This window comes from Dipteris shenzhenensis, chromosome 4 (assembly GCF_047967505.1).
Source record: "Dipteris shenzhenensis isolate YYH24624 ecotype China chromosome 4, Dip_SZ_1.0, whole genome shotgun sequence".
Taxonomy (NCBI): Eukaryota; Viridiplantae; Streptophyta; class Polypodiopsida; order Gleicheniales; family Dipteridaceae; genus Dipteris; species Dipteris shenzhenensis.
In genome coordinates, this window is record NC_141599.1 from 15,084,798 (window position 1) to 15,097,788 (window position 12,991).

Below are 12,991 nucleotides of genomic sequence, written 5' to 3' on the forward strand. Positions count from 1 at the left end.
ATATTGTGAACGGCCAAGAACATAAAGTTTTCAATTTACTCATATGCTTATTTGCATTGAAACGAGAATCACAAGCATGGAATGCTTGGAATTTACTCAAATGCTCATTTGCATTGAAATGAGAACTGCAAATGTGGATTGCTAGAATAAACAATCATTTCTTCACACGGGTTTTTTAGGCATTAGATTTTGACCTACACAAGACCCATTTACAATCAATAAGCTTTGTTTCTTCTTATTATTTGAATTAGTGACCAAGTCTAAATTTTCATAAGACCATGATATTCTTCATCCATGGCATGATATCAATCTCAAACTCTAATTGCTTCTTTGAGTTCTTCAATTTCCACAACCTTGGCCCATAAATGTGAAATTACTCTTCTATACTACAAAATGAGGACTTTATGCTACACTTTGGTTTGCTAGGCTTATCTTGTTTTTAATCATTTGCATAATGCAAAAATTGTCAGTGTTGTTGGTTCATTTGATGTTTATATGGATCACAACTCTATTATACTATCAATTAGCACTATCTCTTTGTTTCTTTCTACACTCAGGTTCCCAATGATCTAGAATTTCACAATACTTGCAATTGCCTATTATTTTTTATAATTGGATGGTAACCTCCTTAGCAAGAGTTAGCTCTACCTCTACGATTTCATACCCCTATTTGATTAATATGACTTTTATGATGATGATGCTGTGAAGAATCTATGCTAAGGCTATGGCTTCATATTCCTATTTGCATTACATTCAATAATGGCTCTTCCTCTTTGTCAACCTTTTCCTCTAGCATAAATGCTTGTTCATGAATTTTAGAGTCTGAATGAGATCCTCTTCACGTTTGTACTTGTGTAGGCATACCTGACGTAATTTCAAAATGTGAGTAGTGCATTTTGTGTGACTATGGTTGTCACAAACTGTTCACAATCTTTGCCTAGACCATTCAATGCATTTTGAACTAACCTTTTCGGCTTAATCTCTTGATTAATGGATGTTAGTTGATATGCAATATCTTTTGATTTGAGCTGATTCGCAAGCATAATGGATCTTCACATGTTTTGATTTAAGCTTTGTAAGATATATGCGATATCTTTAGATTTGAGCTAACTCTCAAGCATAATGTGTTTTGGGCATTAAACTACTACATCATATCAAGAAATTGAATGGTCAAGTTGGATTACTTAGCCATGAAATGTCTGGCAGATGATAAAATTGGAGAATTCGACTAACTCATCCCGATGTCTCACTTAGTTTTAGAAAGAAACACGACCATGATAGACAATGAACTGAGCAAGTTGTCGCTCTCTTCGAAGGCTTTTAAAGGCTCAAGGGCAATCCATGTGTCAATAGCCATGCTAACAACATCATCACAATATATGGCACACTCGTGACATTAGGTTGAGAAGGGCACATCAAAAATAGAATTTGTCACATTACAAGAGATTGTTTTTTATTTGCAAAGAACACATTACAAGAGAATTAACACAGCACACTGTGTCACACCGGGACTTCGCCAACGAAGACGACGATAAAGCGTGTGTTACTACGCAATTTTCGCATTTGCGCGTTAAGGTCTTTTTGAAAACTCCTCGCTATATAAGACTATTGGCATGATGCTTGGAATTTTAGCCTTCAAATCGCTTCTAACAATTAGCTGAATTGAAGAAGTTTTCAAGCTACTTTTGATGCTTATTACTGAATAGTAATAAACCACTAAATAAGTGAATAAGAGAACAGCAAAATATGCTCTTTTGATGCATGAGTACGTGGACATGTGCATGTGTATATCGTTTTATACAATGCTGGGTGCCTAATGTTCAACTACGAAGGTAAGGATACAATAAAGGAATTTGGTTGAGCGCACTTTGGACATACTGTATTACTGATCCCTCTGTCGCCAACGACCAAGCAATGAAATTTTGATTTTCACCCAGCCTATGAAGGCTTACAAGATGCATATGTACACATTTTAAAGTCACTTTAACAATGTAGAAGGTTTAGGGAGGTGGGCTGATAGAAAAGATCGTAACTGGCTACTTGTTAGTACAGGAACCTAAAGTGTGTGTGTTTCTTTGGAAATCTCAGATGGTTCCAAGAAAAGTTTTCATGGAGATTGGAGAAGATGGTGTTGCTCTTATGACAATTAACAATCCCCCAGTGAATTCTTTAGCGACTCCTGGTAAATGCCAAATGCACTCGCTACTTTACATTTCCATTAAAGTATTTTCAATGTCATTGTAGTACTTTACAAAGTTGGACAATCTTTATGTGTATGCCAGCTTTTTCCAATTTTGCTCTCTTTTGCTTGTTACTATGAAAGTGATATAGCGTTAGCACTTATTATTTCATTCTGGTAGTTGCCTCGAACAGCCTCATCCCAATAGATAAATGATTGGTGCTATTGTAGCAAAATTCAGCAAGTCCAAGCAGTTTATCCCAATACTTTTGAGTGTCATGGCAAAAGTGTCTTAGGTGTTCCTCCACCCATTTGTTCACCCTCTTGACTGGCCATCAGTCTCGGGATGGTGTTTTGTACTAGGCATGAGTATGGTGCCCACTGCTGTAAATAGTGCATGCCAAAAATGACACATCAATTTTGCATCTCTGTCACATACAATTTTATGAGGGAACCCATGATCTTAAACACATGATCAATGAACTGCCAGGCAACCTGAGATGCTGAATACCTTGGGATGAATGGGCTTGTTTGGTAAGCCTAATGACCACAACATAAATGCTGTCCCATCCCCTATCTGTAGAAGACAATCCAGTAATAATATCCATAGCTATGTGTATCCATTTGCCTTTGTGGATAGGTAATGGCTGCAACAAATCCTCGGGCATCTTGTTATCCACTTTGTTCTACTGGCATGGAAAGCATTCAGTCACATATTTTACCACACGACCCTCCCAATAGAAATTCTGCTTATCTTTCACAGGTAGGGGAAGAATGCATCTCCCTCAATCAAACATCCTATATTGTGAGTCTGGAACCAAATAACTTTTTGTCCTGGAACCACAATAAGCTCTTATCAATTAAAGTACACGATGATCTCGACATGAGGGGGCTTGCAAGTCTGAAAACATTCTGCCCTCAAATTCTGCACGTACTCCTCTTGAATGCCATGTATCTAGTGGAGATGCATACAAGGTATATGCCCACATTCCAGATAAGACATCTGCAACCATGTTTTCTTTGCGAAGCCACGGGTGCTGCAGCAAGCAGATGATGCATGGATATGGCATATATCTGGCCCTGGAAGAGGGCAGATCTGATGCAAGTCTAAGGCTACAGAAGGCCCAACAAAGGACCTAGTTTTGGGCACTAATGACGCCGGTGGTTCTTGTGAGTTATTTATTCGCACATGTCATCTATAAGTAAGTCTGAATGCTGCTTTAGTTTAGAACTTCACCTGGAAAGTCTCCTTCCTAAGGAGGCATCTCTGTGCTTCTATAATTGTAGATGACATGATCCCGTTCCTTTAAAGTGTAATACATGATCCCTGCTACGATTGAGATGCCTTTCTTTAAAGTGTAATATCATATAGTAGGCCCAAAGGAGGGTTTTTTAAAAAGGATTGTCTGACGCTGGAACGTAACATTTTGAGGAGGGGCAAAGGCTAGGTGGGAAAAGGTGCAGTGTCGTCGGATACATCCACACCAACTTATGCCCTAGAGTTGTATACATGTATGTAGACAGTAGTAGATATAGTAAACTTTAACAGCTCTAATCTTTCAACTTAAGCTTTCAGTATTCGCAAATGTCAAGATTAATGTGGAATTGATACATATTCCATAAAGGTCAAGTAAAACAAAATAAAAACTCAAAAAACCCAAACTTTGGAAAAATTAAGCATATTGACCAGGGACACTGGGCCTGTAACCAGGAAACATTTAGAACACAGTCTGACGTTTTAGAGCTATTGAGGAGCACCATTGTCATCATGGAATGGTTTCCCGCAATTCTAGGATGGAGGAATGATGTTCCCTTCTTACATTATTCTGGATAGTTCCTGTGTTTAGCCTGAGCGTTCTGACATGTAGGTAAATGTCATCCAAGATGCTGCGAATGCATGCATGTGCATAGAGAGAGAGAGAGAGAGAGAGAGATAGAGAGAGAGAGAGAGAGGTTTTCTTACTTCCTAACATCAATGCCAAGGAGCCAAATTGTCTCATCTGAAGCGATTCCTAGGAATCTAATACACACGGAGAGAGAGGCAGAGACAAAGATGCGTGTGTGCACATGCAGAGACAGATACAGATAGAGACATAGATGCGTGTGCACAAACGTGCACATGCCACATTCTTCTTAACATAGCCCGGCACCCGAAATTTCTGAATCACTGGGTCAAAAACCTGTTGTAACATGGGATGAAAAGAATCCAATGAAAAGGGCACATCTGCATCCCGAACAGAAGAAGACTCTGGCACAAGCATCAGAGGCAAAGGAGCTAGATCAACATCTATATCCTCGGACGAAAGAGCTGCATCTGATAAAGCAGGACTCAGCATAACAGCTTAACTCCGAGGATCAACCTGAGAAAAAGCATGTGCAGCATCTTGTATGATCCCCTCTGCAAGGGGCACATCCATATCTTGAGGAGAAGGAGGTTGATGATGCTCAACAGGAGTCGGATCCTGAACTTCTTCAGCAAGAGAAAGATTGGCCTGAGATTTTTCTACCTTACTCCAGTAATGCTTCGGAGTAGTAAAAGAAGGCTTATCCAGTAAAGCCTTAGCAGAAACCAGAGGAGAAGGAAGAGTAACCTTCACAGTTGAAGGAGCAGGAGGAGCGGTCATGGAAGCAGAAGGGCAAGCACGAGCAAAATGACCAACCTGTCGGCACCGATAACATGCTATAGGAAAAGAGGCAAAATGCTGCTTGATGCGCATCGGATGGGCAAATCCCAAATCAAGATCTAGAGTAGAGGGCACAAGCTGCATCATATCTCATAGAATACAAAGGCGAACATCCCGGGTATCCTGCAAAAACTCTTGTCTCGGAACATGTAGAGGCCTCCCCAAAAGCGCTGCAAGAGTAGGAAGATGCTGAAGAAGAGGCAAAGGCAACGCTTTGAGGGTAATCCAAACCGGACAATGAGTCAGAAGAGAGGCAGGCGGATCAAAAAGCGGATCCCAGGGCATCACATAAGCAAAGAAACCAGCCCCATGAATACCAGCACGACTGACAAGTCACTCCACTACATCAGTCGAAGAGCAGTGGGCATAATAAAAACCTTTGCCCAGAAAGACAAAGGAGGAAAGACAAACCTAACCCACTGCAACTTCAGCCCAACGACGAAGTTGAGCTGCAGATAAACCCTGCCCATAAAGTAGAGATAGACCCCAAACTGCTGAGCCTATCGAAGACCGGAAACTAGTAGGGCGGAGTCCAAAGAACAAACAAGCGGTGAACCCGATGAAAGAACATAAGTGATTGAAGCAAAACACATTTGGCGAAGAAGGTCCAGCTGGAGGGAAGACGAAGGACCATCCGCGATATCCAGCTTTGTCGATTTAACCAAAGTGGAGGGAGGCAAACCACCACGCTTCCACCAAAAGAAGACACGTGTAGGAGGAGCAGAGGCAGAAGGGGAGGCTGATGTTTGTTTAATCTCTTCTGATGCAAGCTTTTAAAAAATTGTTTGGAAGAGCAGCCTCACTGTAAAGGCTCTTTGTCTTGCTATAGTCTCCCATTTAGCCAGTTTCCTGTGATCATTGATTTGAAGACAATGTTTAGCTTGGCATAGTGTTGTTTGCTCATGCAATGACAATGGACGAAGATGACTGAGTTCAATGAGGTCTTGACAAGTTAATTTGGCTTGAGCAACAGTTTCCCTCAGAGTCTTCATGTAAGACTTGCCATAACCTCTAATTACAGCTTGCATTTTAGAAACAAAAGAATCCCATGCATTGTCAACATCAAAGTGGCTCTGAGAAGACAGAGAGTGAGATGCTTCAGTAATCATGGCCTTGAAAGCAACATGTTGCAAATAGCTATTGTTCACAATCAGATGTCGCCTTTGAGGCAATCTATCATCTGACATATCATAAAAAGATAACCTCAACCATAAAGGTGCATGATTTGAATGCACAAAGGCAGAGTCAATCCACATTTTGCATGTAAAATCATCATTTTGTTGTGGAGCTACACTATACCAATGATCCAAACGTGCATGATAAGAGGAAAGGGCATTATGTTGGAAAGTGTATCCTGGTGACAAAGGCTGCAATTCCTTCCAAAGATCTACCAAATCAAGGTGCATCAGTAATTGAGACCATGCATGTCTTTCATATGAGTATGTCCTGATGTATTGTCACCCTGTTGCGAAGAATTATTGAAATCCCCACAGATAAATGCATGATATCTCCATCGATATTGCTGCATGGCATCCCAAATTGCAGATCTATTCCGAGAAGATTGAGGTGCATAGACAGAAGCAAATTCAAACACCTCGCCTTGAATGATGCATTGAAGAATAATCCATCTGCCTTGATTGTCATTTAAAGCAATAGCTGGCTGAAGCTCATGCTTGATCAGAAAGACTACTCCTGAGAAAGAGTGCTCCCTAGCATAGAAGATATCATAGCCACAGTAATGACCTGTCTTTCCTGCATAGACATGTTGATTGTGTTCTTGGAGTGCCACTATATCAGGCTGGAATCTATTGATATACAGCCACATAGATTTCCATTTCCTACTGTCACACATCCCCTAAACATTAAGTGTAAAGCATTTGATACGAGCAGTCATATTTATAGATATTTATAGGAGAATAACAGCTATGTACAGCAGCAACTTTCAGGATATCAACCCTGCATTTCTACCTCAGGGTCAGGGCCTCTTCCCTTAGAAGAAACATCTGCCTGAGGAGTAGACAGCAAAGCAGCAACCTCTTCTTCAGGGAAGAGGGTTCTGCTAGTTGTTACTGCAGCCCAAGTGATCCCAATTCCTGAATTGACCTCAGGAGAGTTTCCACTAGAAGATGCACCATTCCAAGTGCGAGGGGGCAGAGGTTGTCGAACAGAAATAACTTTTCTTACACTTTGCCATCCATCAATTGGAGGTTTTGGTCCTTTTGCTGAGGGTTGAATAGTAGGAAGCGAAGGGGAAGCAGCAGTCCCATTTGAAACCACTAGAGCTTTGCCTTTATCATGATTCACAAAAAGCTGTCTATTACCTTTATTTTTATTCCCACTAGAGGCAGGAGCATCCTTAGTGGGCATCTGAATAGGTAAAGTGGCAGGAGGCATTTTATGCTGACTCATTGGACACTCCGAAGCCATGTGCCCAAATTTTTTACAGTCAAAGCAAGCCCCTGTAAATAAGCCCCATTTCAATTTATAAAAAGCACTTCCCATGTCAACATTGTTCACTGTGACTGAATAAGACTCTGGTGTGGGATTATCAGTATCCTAGAGAATGCAAAATCGATTTGAATTGCCAATAGGCCGTGGTGGGCAAACCACTTTGCCTAAAGTCGTTGCAATTTTAGGCAAAAGTGAAGCCATGCATTGCTGGAAATCTACAACTTCAAGGATGGCGGGCTGTATGGCAGGTATTCAATGCTCCAAAATGTCATTTTTGGCACTGTGATGTAGCGCAGCAGGTAGGTGATACCAACGGGCTGGTTTGGGGAGGCTAGGGAGCTGATGGGAAGGCTGAAGCAAGGGCTGCAGCTCTCTCTCTCTCTCTCTCTCACTCTCACACACACCTTTTCTGATTTTGCCAAGCAGAGTTCACCATATGCAGCAATGTATGCTTCTACACACACACACACACACACACACACACACATTTTTTAGTAATATCCAGTGCAGTATATTTATATGCTCATAAATTTACATGATGGGAGGTCTCCGAAATGGAGAGTATCCCAAAGATCAGAAACATAAAAAGAAAAGCTCTATGCAAGAAGCATCCATATCACCCTGATGGCAGGCATCATATAAGGATTGCCGCAATGAGGCTCGGAAAGATTCATATGACTTGTGAATCTGCCGACCCAAGTATGCCAAATTATGCTCACTCCAGATTGTCCAAAGAGCCCAATATCTCACCCAAGAGAGAAATAGTGAGTATTGAGACAAAGACCTCATAAATCTGCCAAAGAGCCAGAAATGTTTCCCAAATCTGTGACTCGGGAAACAGAGCCGAAGATGATCTGAAATTCTCCCGAGGAGGTTCCTAGAACACGGGCAGTGCCAAAGCAAATGAAGAACAGTCTCTGAAGGAGCCTGACATCTTAAACATGTGGATGGTGCAATGCGACGTTTGGCAAGTGTGACTCCCACTGACAATGTGCCTGTCATACATCTCCAAAGAAAAAGTCTTTGTTTCAATGGCATTTTACACTTCCATAATATCCCGAGATTCTTCCGCCACCATGAGAGGGGCTGCCTTATATGCCACAGAGAATTAGCATATTGCTGAATCCATGGAGCAGGCTGAAGAAGCCTGTAGGCTTTGATGGAGGTCAAGGCAGGAAGAGGAACAGGATGAGTGCATGTAGCAGAGGGTTGCAATTGCCAATCCATAAGCCTGTCTGTGTCAGCCACAGGAGGAACAGGTAGAAAAGGATGTAACAAATCAGCAATTTTCTTCCATATAGACCTATGGTGCATTCCCAATGCATAGGAAGTAGTGGCCTGAGGAAAAGATAAGACATAGCCCTGATCATCTACCACATCATGTATGTATCTAATTCCCAATTTCATGAGATTGTATGCCCGAACAGGTTCCTGTAAAGCGAGTGGAATGTCAAAGATGGCACTCCAATGAATACTTTCTTTCCTCATTGAGTTTGTCCCCGAGCGATTATCAGGAGCCCATTTGACCTTAGAAAGTACTTGTTTCCAGTCAAGTATCAGAGTAGTAGAGAAAGGACAGCCAGGTATCTTCCCTACAAATCTCCCAATGACAACCTCCCAATGATCAGTAGTCCAATGACCATAAGTACAAGTCCTCATGTTGACACACATGGATGCTATCATACAAGTCCATGGCTGCTGTTGGCGGAAAAAAGTATGGAGCATAGTCGCCTTCCTTGCAAGTACATGATATCTTATATTGAGGACATTAAGTCCACCATGCATCCTAGGAGAGCACACCATTTCCATCTCCATCAGTCTCAATGCTTTCACAGCAGTTTTTGTCCTCCATAACATCTCCATAGCTTGAGACATAAAGGCTGAAATATCCCTGGAGGACCAATGCAGCAAAGGCAAATAGAACTGGACATAGGACATTACAATGGATTGTACTATTCTGAGCCTGACATGAAGAGGCCAAGTAGAAATTTTCCAGTATTCCAGTTTATGTTGAAGTCTTTGGAAGATCCATTTTAGCTGTTGCTTCCTGGTGATATGCCATCCTATAGGATATCCCAAATGCCTGACTACATCTTTGGAATGCACCACCTGACCTAGCCAAAGAATAGAATGCCAGTCACATTGTTTCAGGGGAAGTAATTTAGATTTGTCAAAATTGACATGCAATCCCGCTGCCAAACCATACAATGAAAGAGTGGTCATAAGCATTTGAACTTCCCGGGGAGAATTCTGTGGCATAAAGAAGGAATCATCAGCATATGCTTGTGCCAAAAAAGATGCAGCCCCCGGGATTTTAAGACCAGTCATCTGTCCTGTGTTTGTAAGATGATCAAGATACATTAAAAGGGGATGGGTCGCAATGGCATAGAAGAGAGCACTAAGAGGGCAGCCCTGTCTAACTGATCTACCTAATGTCCATGACCGAGATAGATGACCCCCAAGAATGCACTGAGAAGTAGAGCGAGGCCAGTAAACTGCATTTGCTATCTTGGGACCAAAGCCCAACTTTGTCATGATTTGAGAGATAAAATCCCATTGAACAGTGTCAAATGCCTTAGCAATATCTACCTACAATATGAGCACATCTTGATGTGAATACTTAGCATATTCAATTGCAGTCAAGGCATTGGATATATTGTCATGGATTTGTCTTCGTGGCACAAACCCATACTGATGAGGATGAAGTCCCGCATCCAGTATCCTGTGAAGCCTATGCACAATCATTTTGGCAATGAGTTTGTAAACTACAGGCATCAAAGTAATAGGCCTCCAATCTGACATATGGTCACACAGATGTTTTTTGGGCACAAGTTTGACTATGCCATGCTTCCAAGAGTGCGGCAACTGATTTTCTTGCCAGGCAACATTGATCATTTGCAAGAGGACTTCTTTCAAATCATCCCAAAAAGAAATATAAAATTCCACCGTAAGGCCATCCCAGCTAGGGGACTTGTATTTTGTTGAGGTGGAACAATGCATTATCAAGTTCTGTGTCAGTAAAAGGTCTCTCCAAGATAAGAGCATCATCCATTTCCACTATTTTAGAAACATATTGGAGGAATTCAGTCCTAGCATCAGTCATTTGATTTGATGGGGAACCAGGAGCGGAGAACAATTTCTGGAAGTAATTTTGGCATTCAGTCATATGCCAGTTGCCATACTCCCTAATGACATTCTGCATACGAGAGACAAAACTGTCCCAGGCATAATTCATGTCCTCCTGGGCATGCAAAGGCAAGGGATGAATTGCAAGTCTGATCATTTGCTGGAAATAGTGATGTCGGAAATAAGCCTGATTAACATGCAATAATCTACTAGAAAGGGGTGGCAAATCATCTAGAGGCATGCCAAGCTGCAAATTCATCCACAATGGGGCATGATCTGACAAGCCCAGCCCTCATCTCTTTATAGATTTTTCATTAAAATCTGCAAATTGTTGTGGGTAAAACAAATACCATCTGTCAAGCCTTGCCTAGTATGTAGTAAGTGCATTATGATGAAAAGTATATCTAGGCACTAACCCTTGGAGAAGCAGCCATAAATCTTCAGCCTGCATAGAAAGAAGCATGCTATCCCATTTCTGCCTTTCCAATGATAGCATATGAGATCTTGAAGTGGTGTTATCTCTTGGTAGAGGGGAATTATTAAAATCTCCACAGATGAATGCATTGGATCTCCATGGATATCTGCATAAAGAATCCCATAATGAAGCCCTCATGGCAGAGGTTTGGGAAGCATAAACTGATGCAAAATCAAGAATATCACCATTGACATTGCATTGTATGACCATCCATCTGCCACTGCTGTCATTGAAGGCTAACTGAGGTTCCAGCTCATGTCTAACCAGTATGCATACACCTGAGTAGGTAGTGGTACCAGCATAATATATATCATAACCGCCAAAATAATCATGATGACCAACCGTGGAGTGTTGATTATGTTCTTGCAAACAAACAATCTCTGGCTGCATTTTATGTACATAATTCCATAAAAGCCTCCACTTGGAGACATTGCAGAGGCTCTGTACATTGTATGTAAAGCACTTAAGTGTTTGGGGCATGAGAGAGGTATATACAGCAAAGTATCAGAATAAAACAAGACATCAGAGAGGCAAAGCCTCTGCCTGCATGGGCTGCATTCCTTCATGATCCATGAAAGACACAGCATTTTCCCCCTCTTCTGAATCACATATCGGGATGCCCTTCTTCAATACCCCCACTCAATTTTGAAGGATAGGAGCTGAAGTAGAAGCCTGTCTGGGTGAGGGAGAAGAAGCATCCCATTGACGAGATTGAAGGGGGCGTTGCTTCAATACAACCACCTTCTTAGGTTGTTGAAAACCATCCCGATCAATCCCTGCAGATTCCTTCATCTTCTCTTTTCCTTTTCCAGCAAGTGACTGCACCTGATTGATTGGTTTGGCATTTTTTGCTCCATTTCTATTTGCTGTCTTAGTTTGCAAATTCTCATTCATTTCCCGTGTTTGGGGCGGCAAGGTCATTGGGAGGGGGTTGATGTAGAACCATTGGGCATTTAGAGGCTAGATGCCCAAACTTGTGGCAAGCAAAACAAGCTCTTGCAAACACACCCCACTTCAATTCAAAATACTTTTTTCCCAATTGCACTCCCTCAACTTCCACTGCAACAGAAGGAGGGGTAGGTGTATCAGTGTCCCAGAGAATGCAGAACCTGTTACGGTTTCCCATGGGCCGTGGAGGACAAATGACTTGTCCCAAAGAAGCAGCCAGGCCAGGCAACTCTTCACGCATATAGTTCGGGAAGTTAACAACCTCAACCCATACAGGACAATGATGTCGTATAAGACTTTGATAATCCTTGTTTGGGGACCAGGGCATAGCATGTACCATTTGCTTCCCGTAAAACAGGGGAGAGAACTCAAGAAGCCTCTGCTTGCACGAAGCATCTGATAAATGCACCTCATAAAAGCCTCTGGAAGCAAAATACACTCCCTCTACAAAGCATCCTCCAAGGATGGACTTAATCCACTGCGCGACATCACTGGCCGCTGGGATTCTTCTTGGAAAGAAAATTATGACCGCAGTTTGTGACAACTTCCTGAGAGGATTCACGAGGGACGGCAATTTCAATTTGTACGTGACCTCTGAAACCGGTTTGCCCCATTCCTGTCGTGACTGCTGAAAGTCATCCTTAAGGGTGTCAAACACATACTGAGCTTCCACAGTAAGTTCATCATCTTGTGATGCAGGCTCTGATAGGCGACGCTTAGCATCTGCGGGTCTTTCTTTTCGAGCATATGTACAAACATCCAAATCTGAAGCCATGATTGAACTATGGCAAGACAAGAAGGAAAAAAGGAGCGTACAGACACGGGACTGTACGGAGAAGTACAGAAAACAGCAGACGTGTACGGAGCTGGATACGGGACTGTACAGAGATGCAAACACGGGACTGTACGGAGGTGCAGACGGGACTGTACGGAACTGCGTGCAGATCTGTACGGAGATGCAGACGCAACTGTATGAACAGTGTATGGAAGCTGTACGGGGACCGTACAGGTGTACAGAAACCTTGACGAGGCTGAAAGGCAGAGGTCGCACCACAACACACACACAAAACGGGGAGCTGCAGGAGGCTGAAAACGAGGTGGAAAAGAGACCAGATAGAGCTCTAGAGA

The 12,991-nt window shown here is 42.2% G+C and overlaps 1 protein-coding gene across 1 annotated transcript in view; it reads left to right on the top strand.

Moving 5' to 3' along the window:
• The first annotated feature begins 1,423 nt into the window (after window positions 1–1,423).
• LOC147902509 (peroxisomal fatty acid beta-oxidation multifunctional protein AIM1-like) overlaps window positions 1,424–12,991 on the top strand; it is a 101,928-nt gene continuing 90,360 nt past the window's right edge. The window contains exons 1-2 of the mRNA XM_087373452.1: window positions 1,424–1,575; window positions 2,089–2,182. Coding sequence (XP_087229578.1) covers window positions 2,089–2,182 — 94 coding nt within the window. The 5' untranslated portion in view covers window positions 1,424–1,575. The remainder of the gene's footprint in view (window positions 1,576–2,088; window positions 2,183–12,991) is intronic.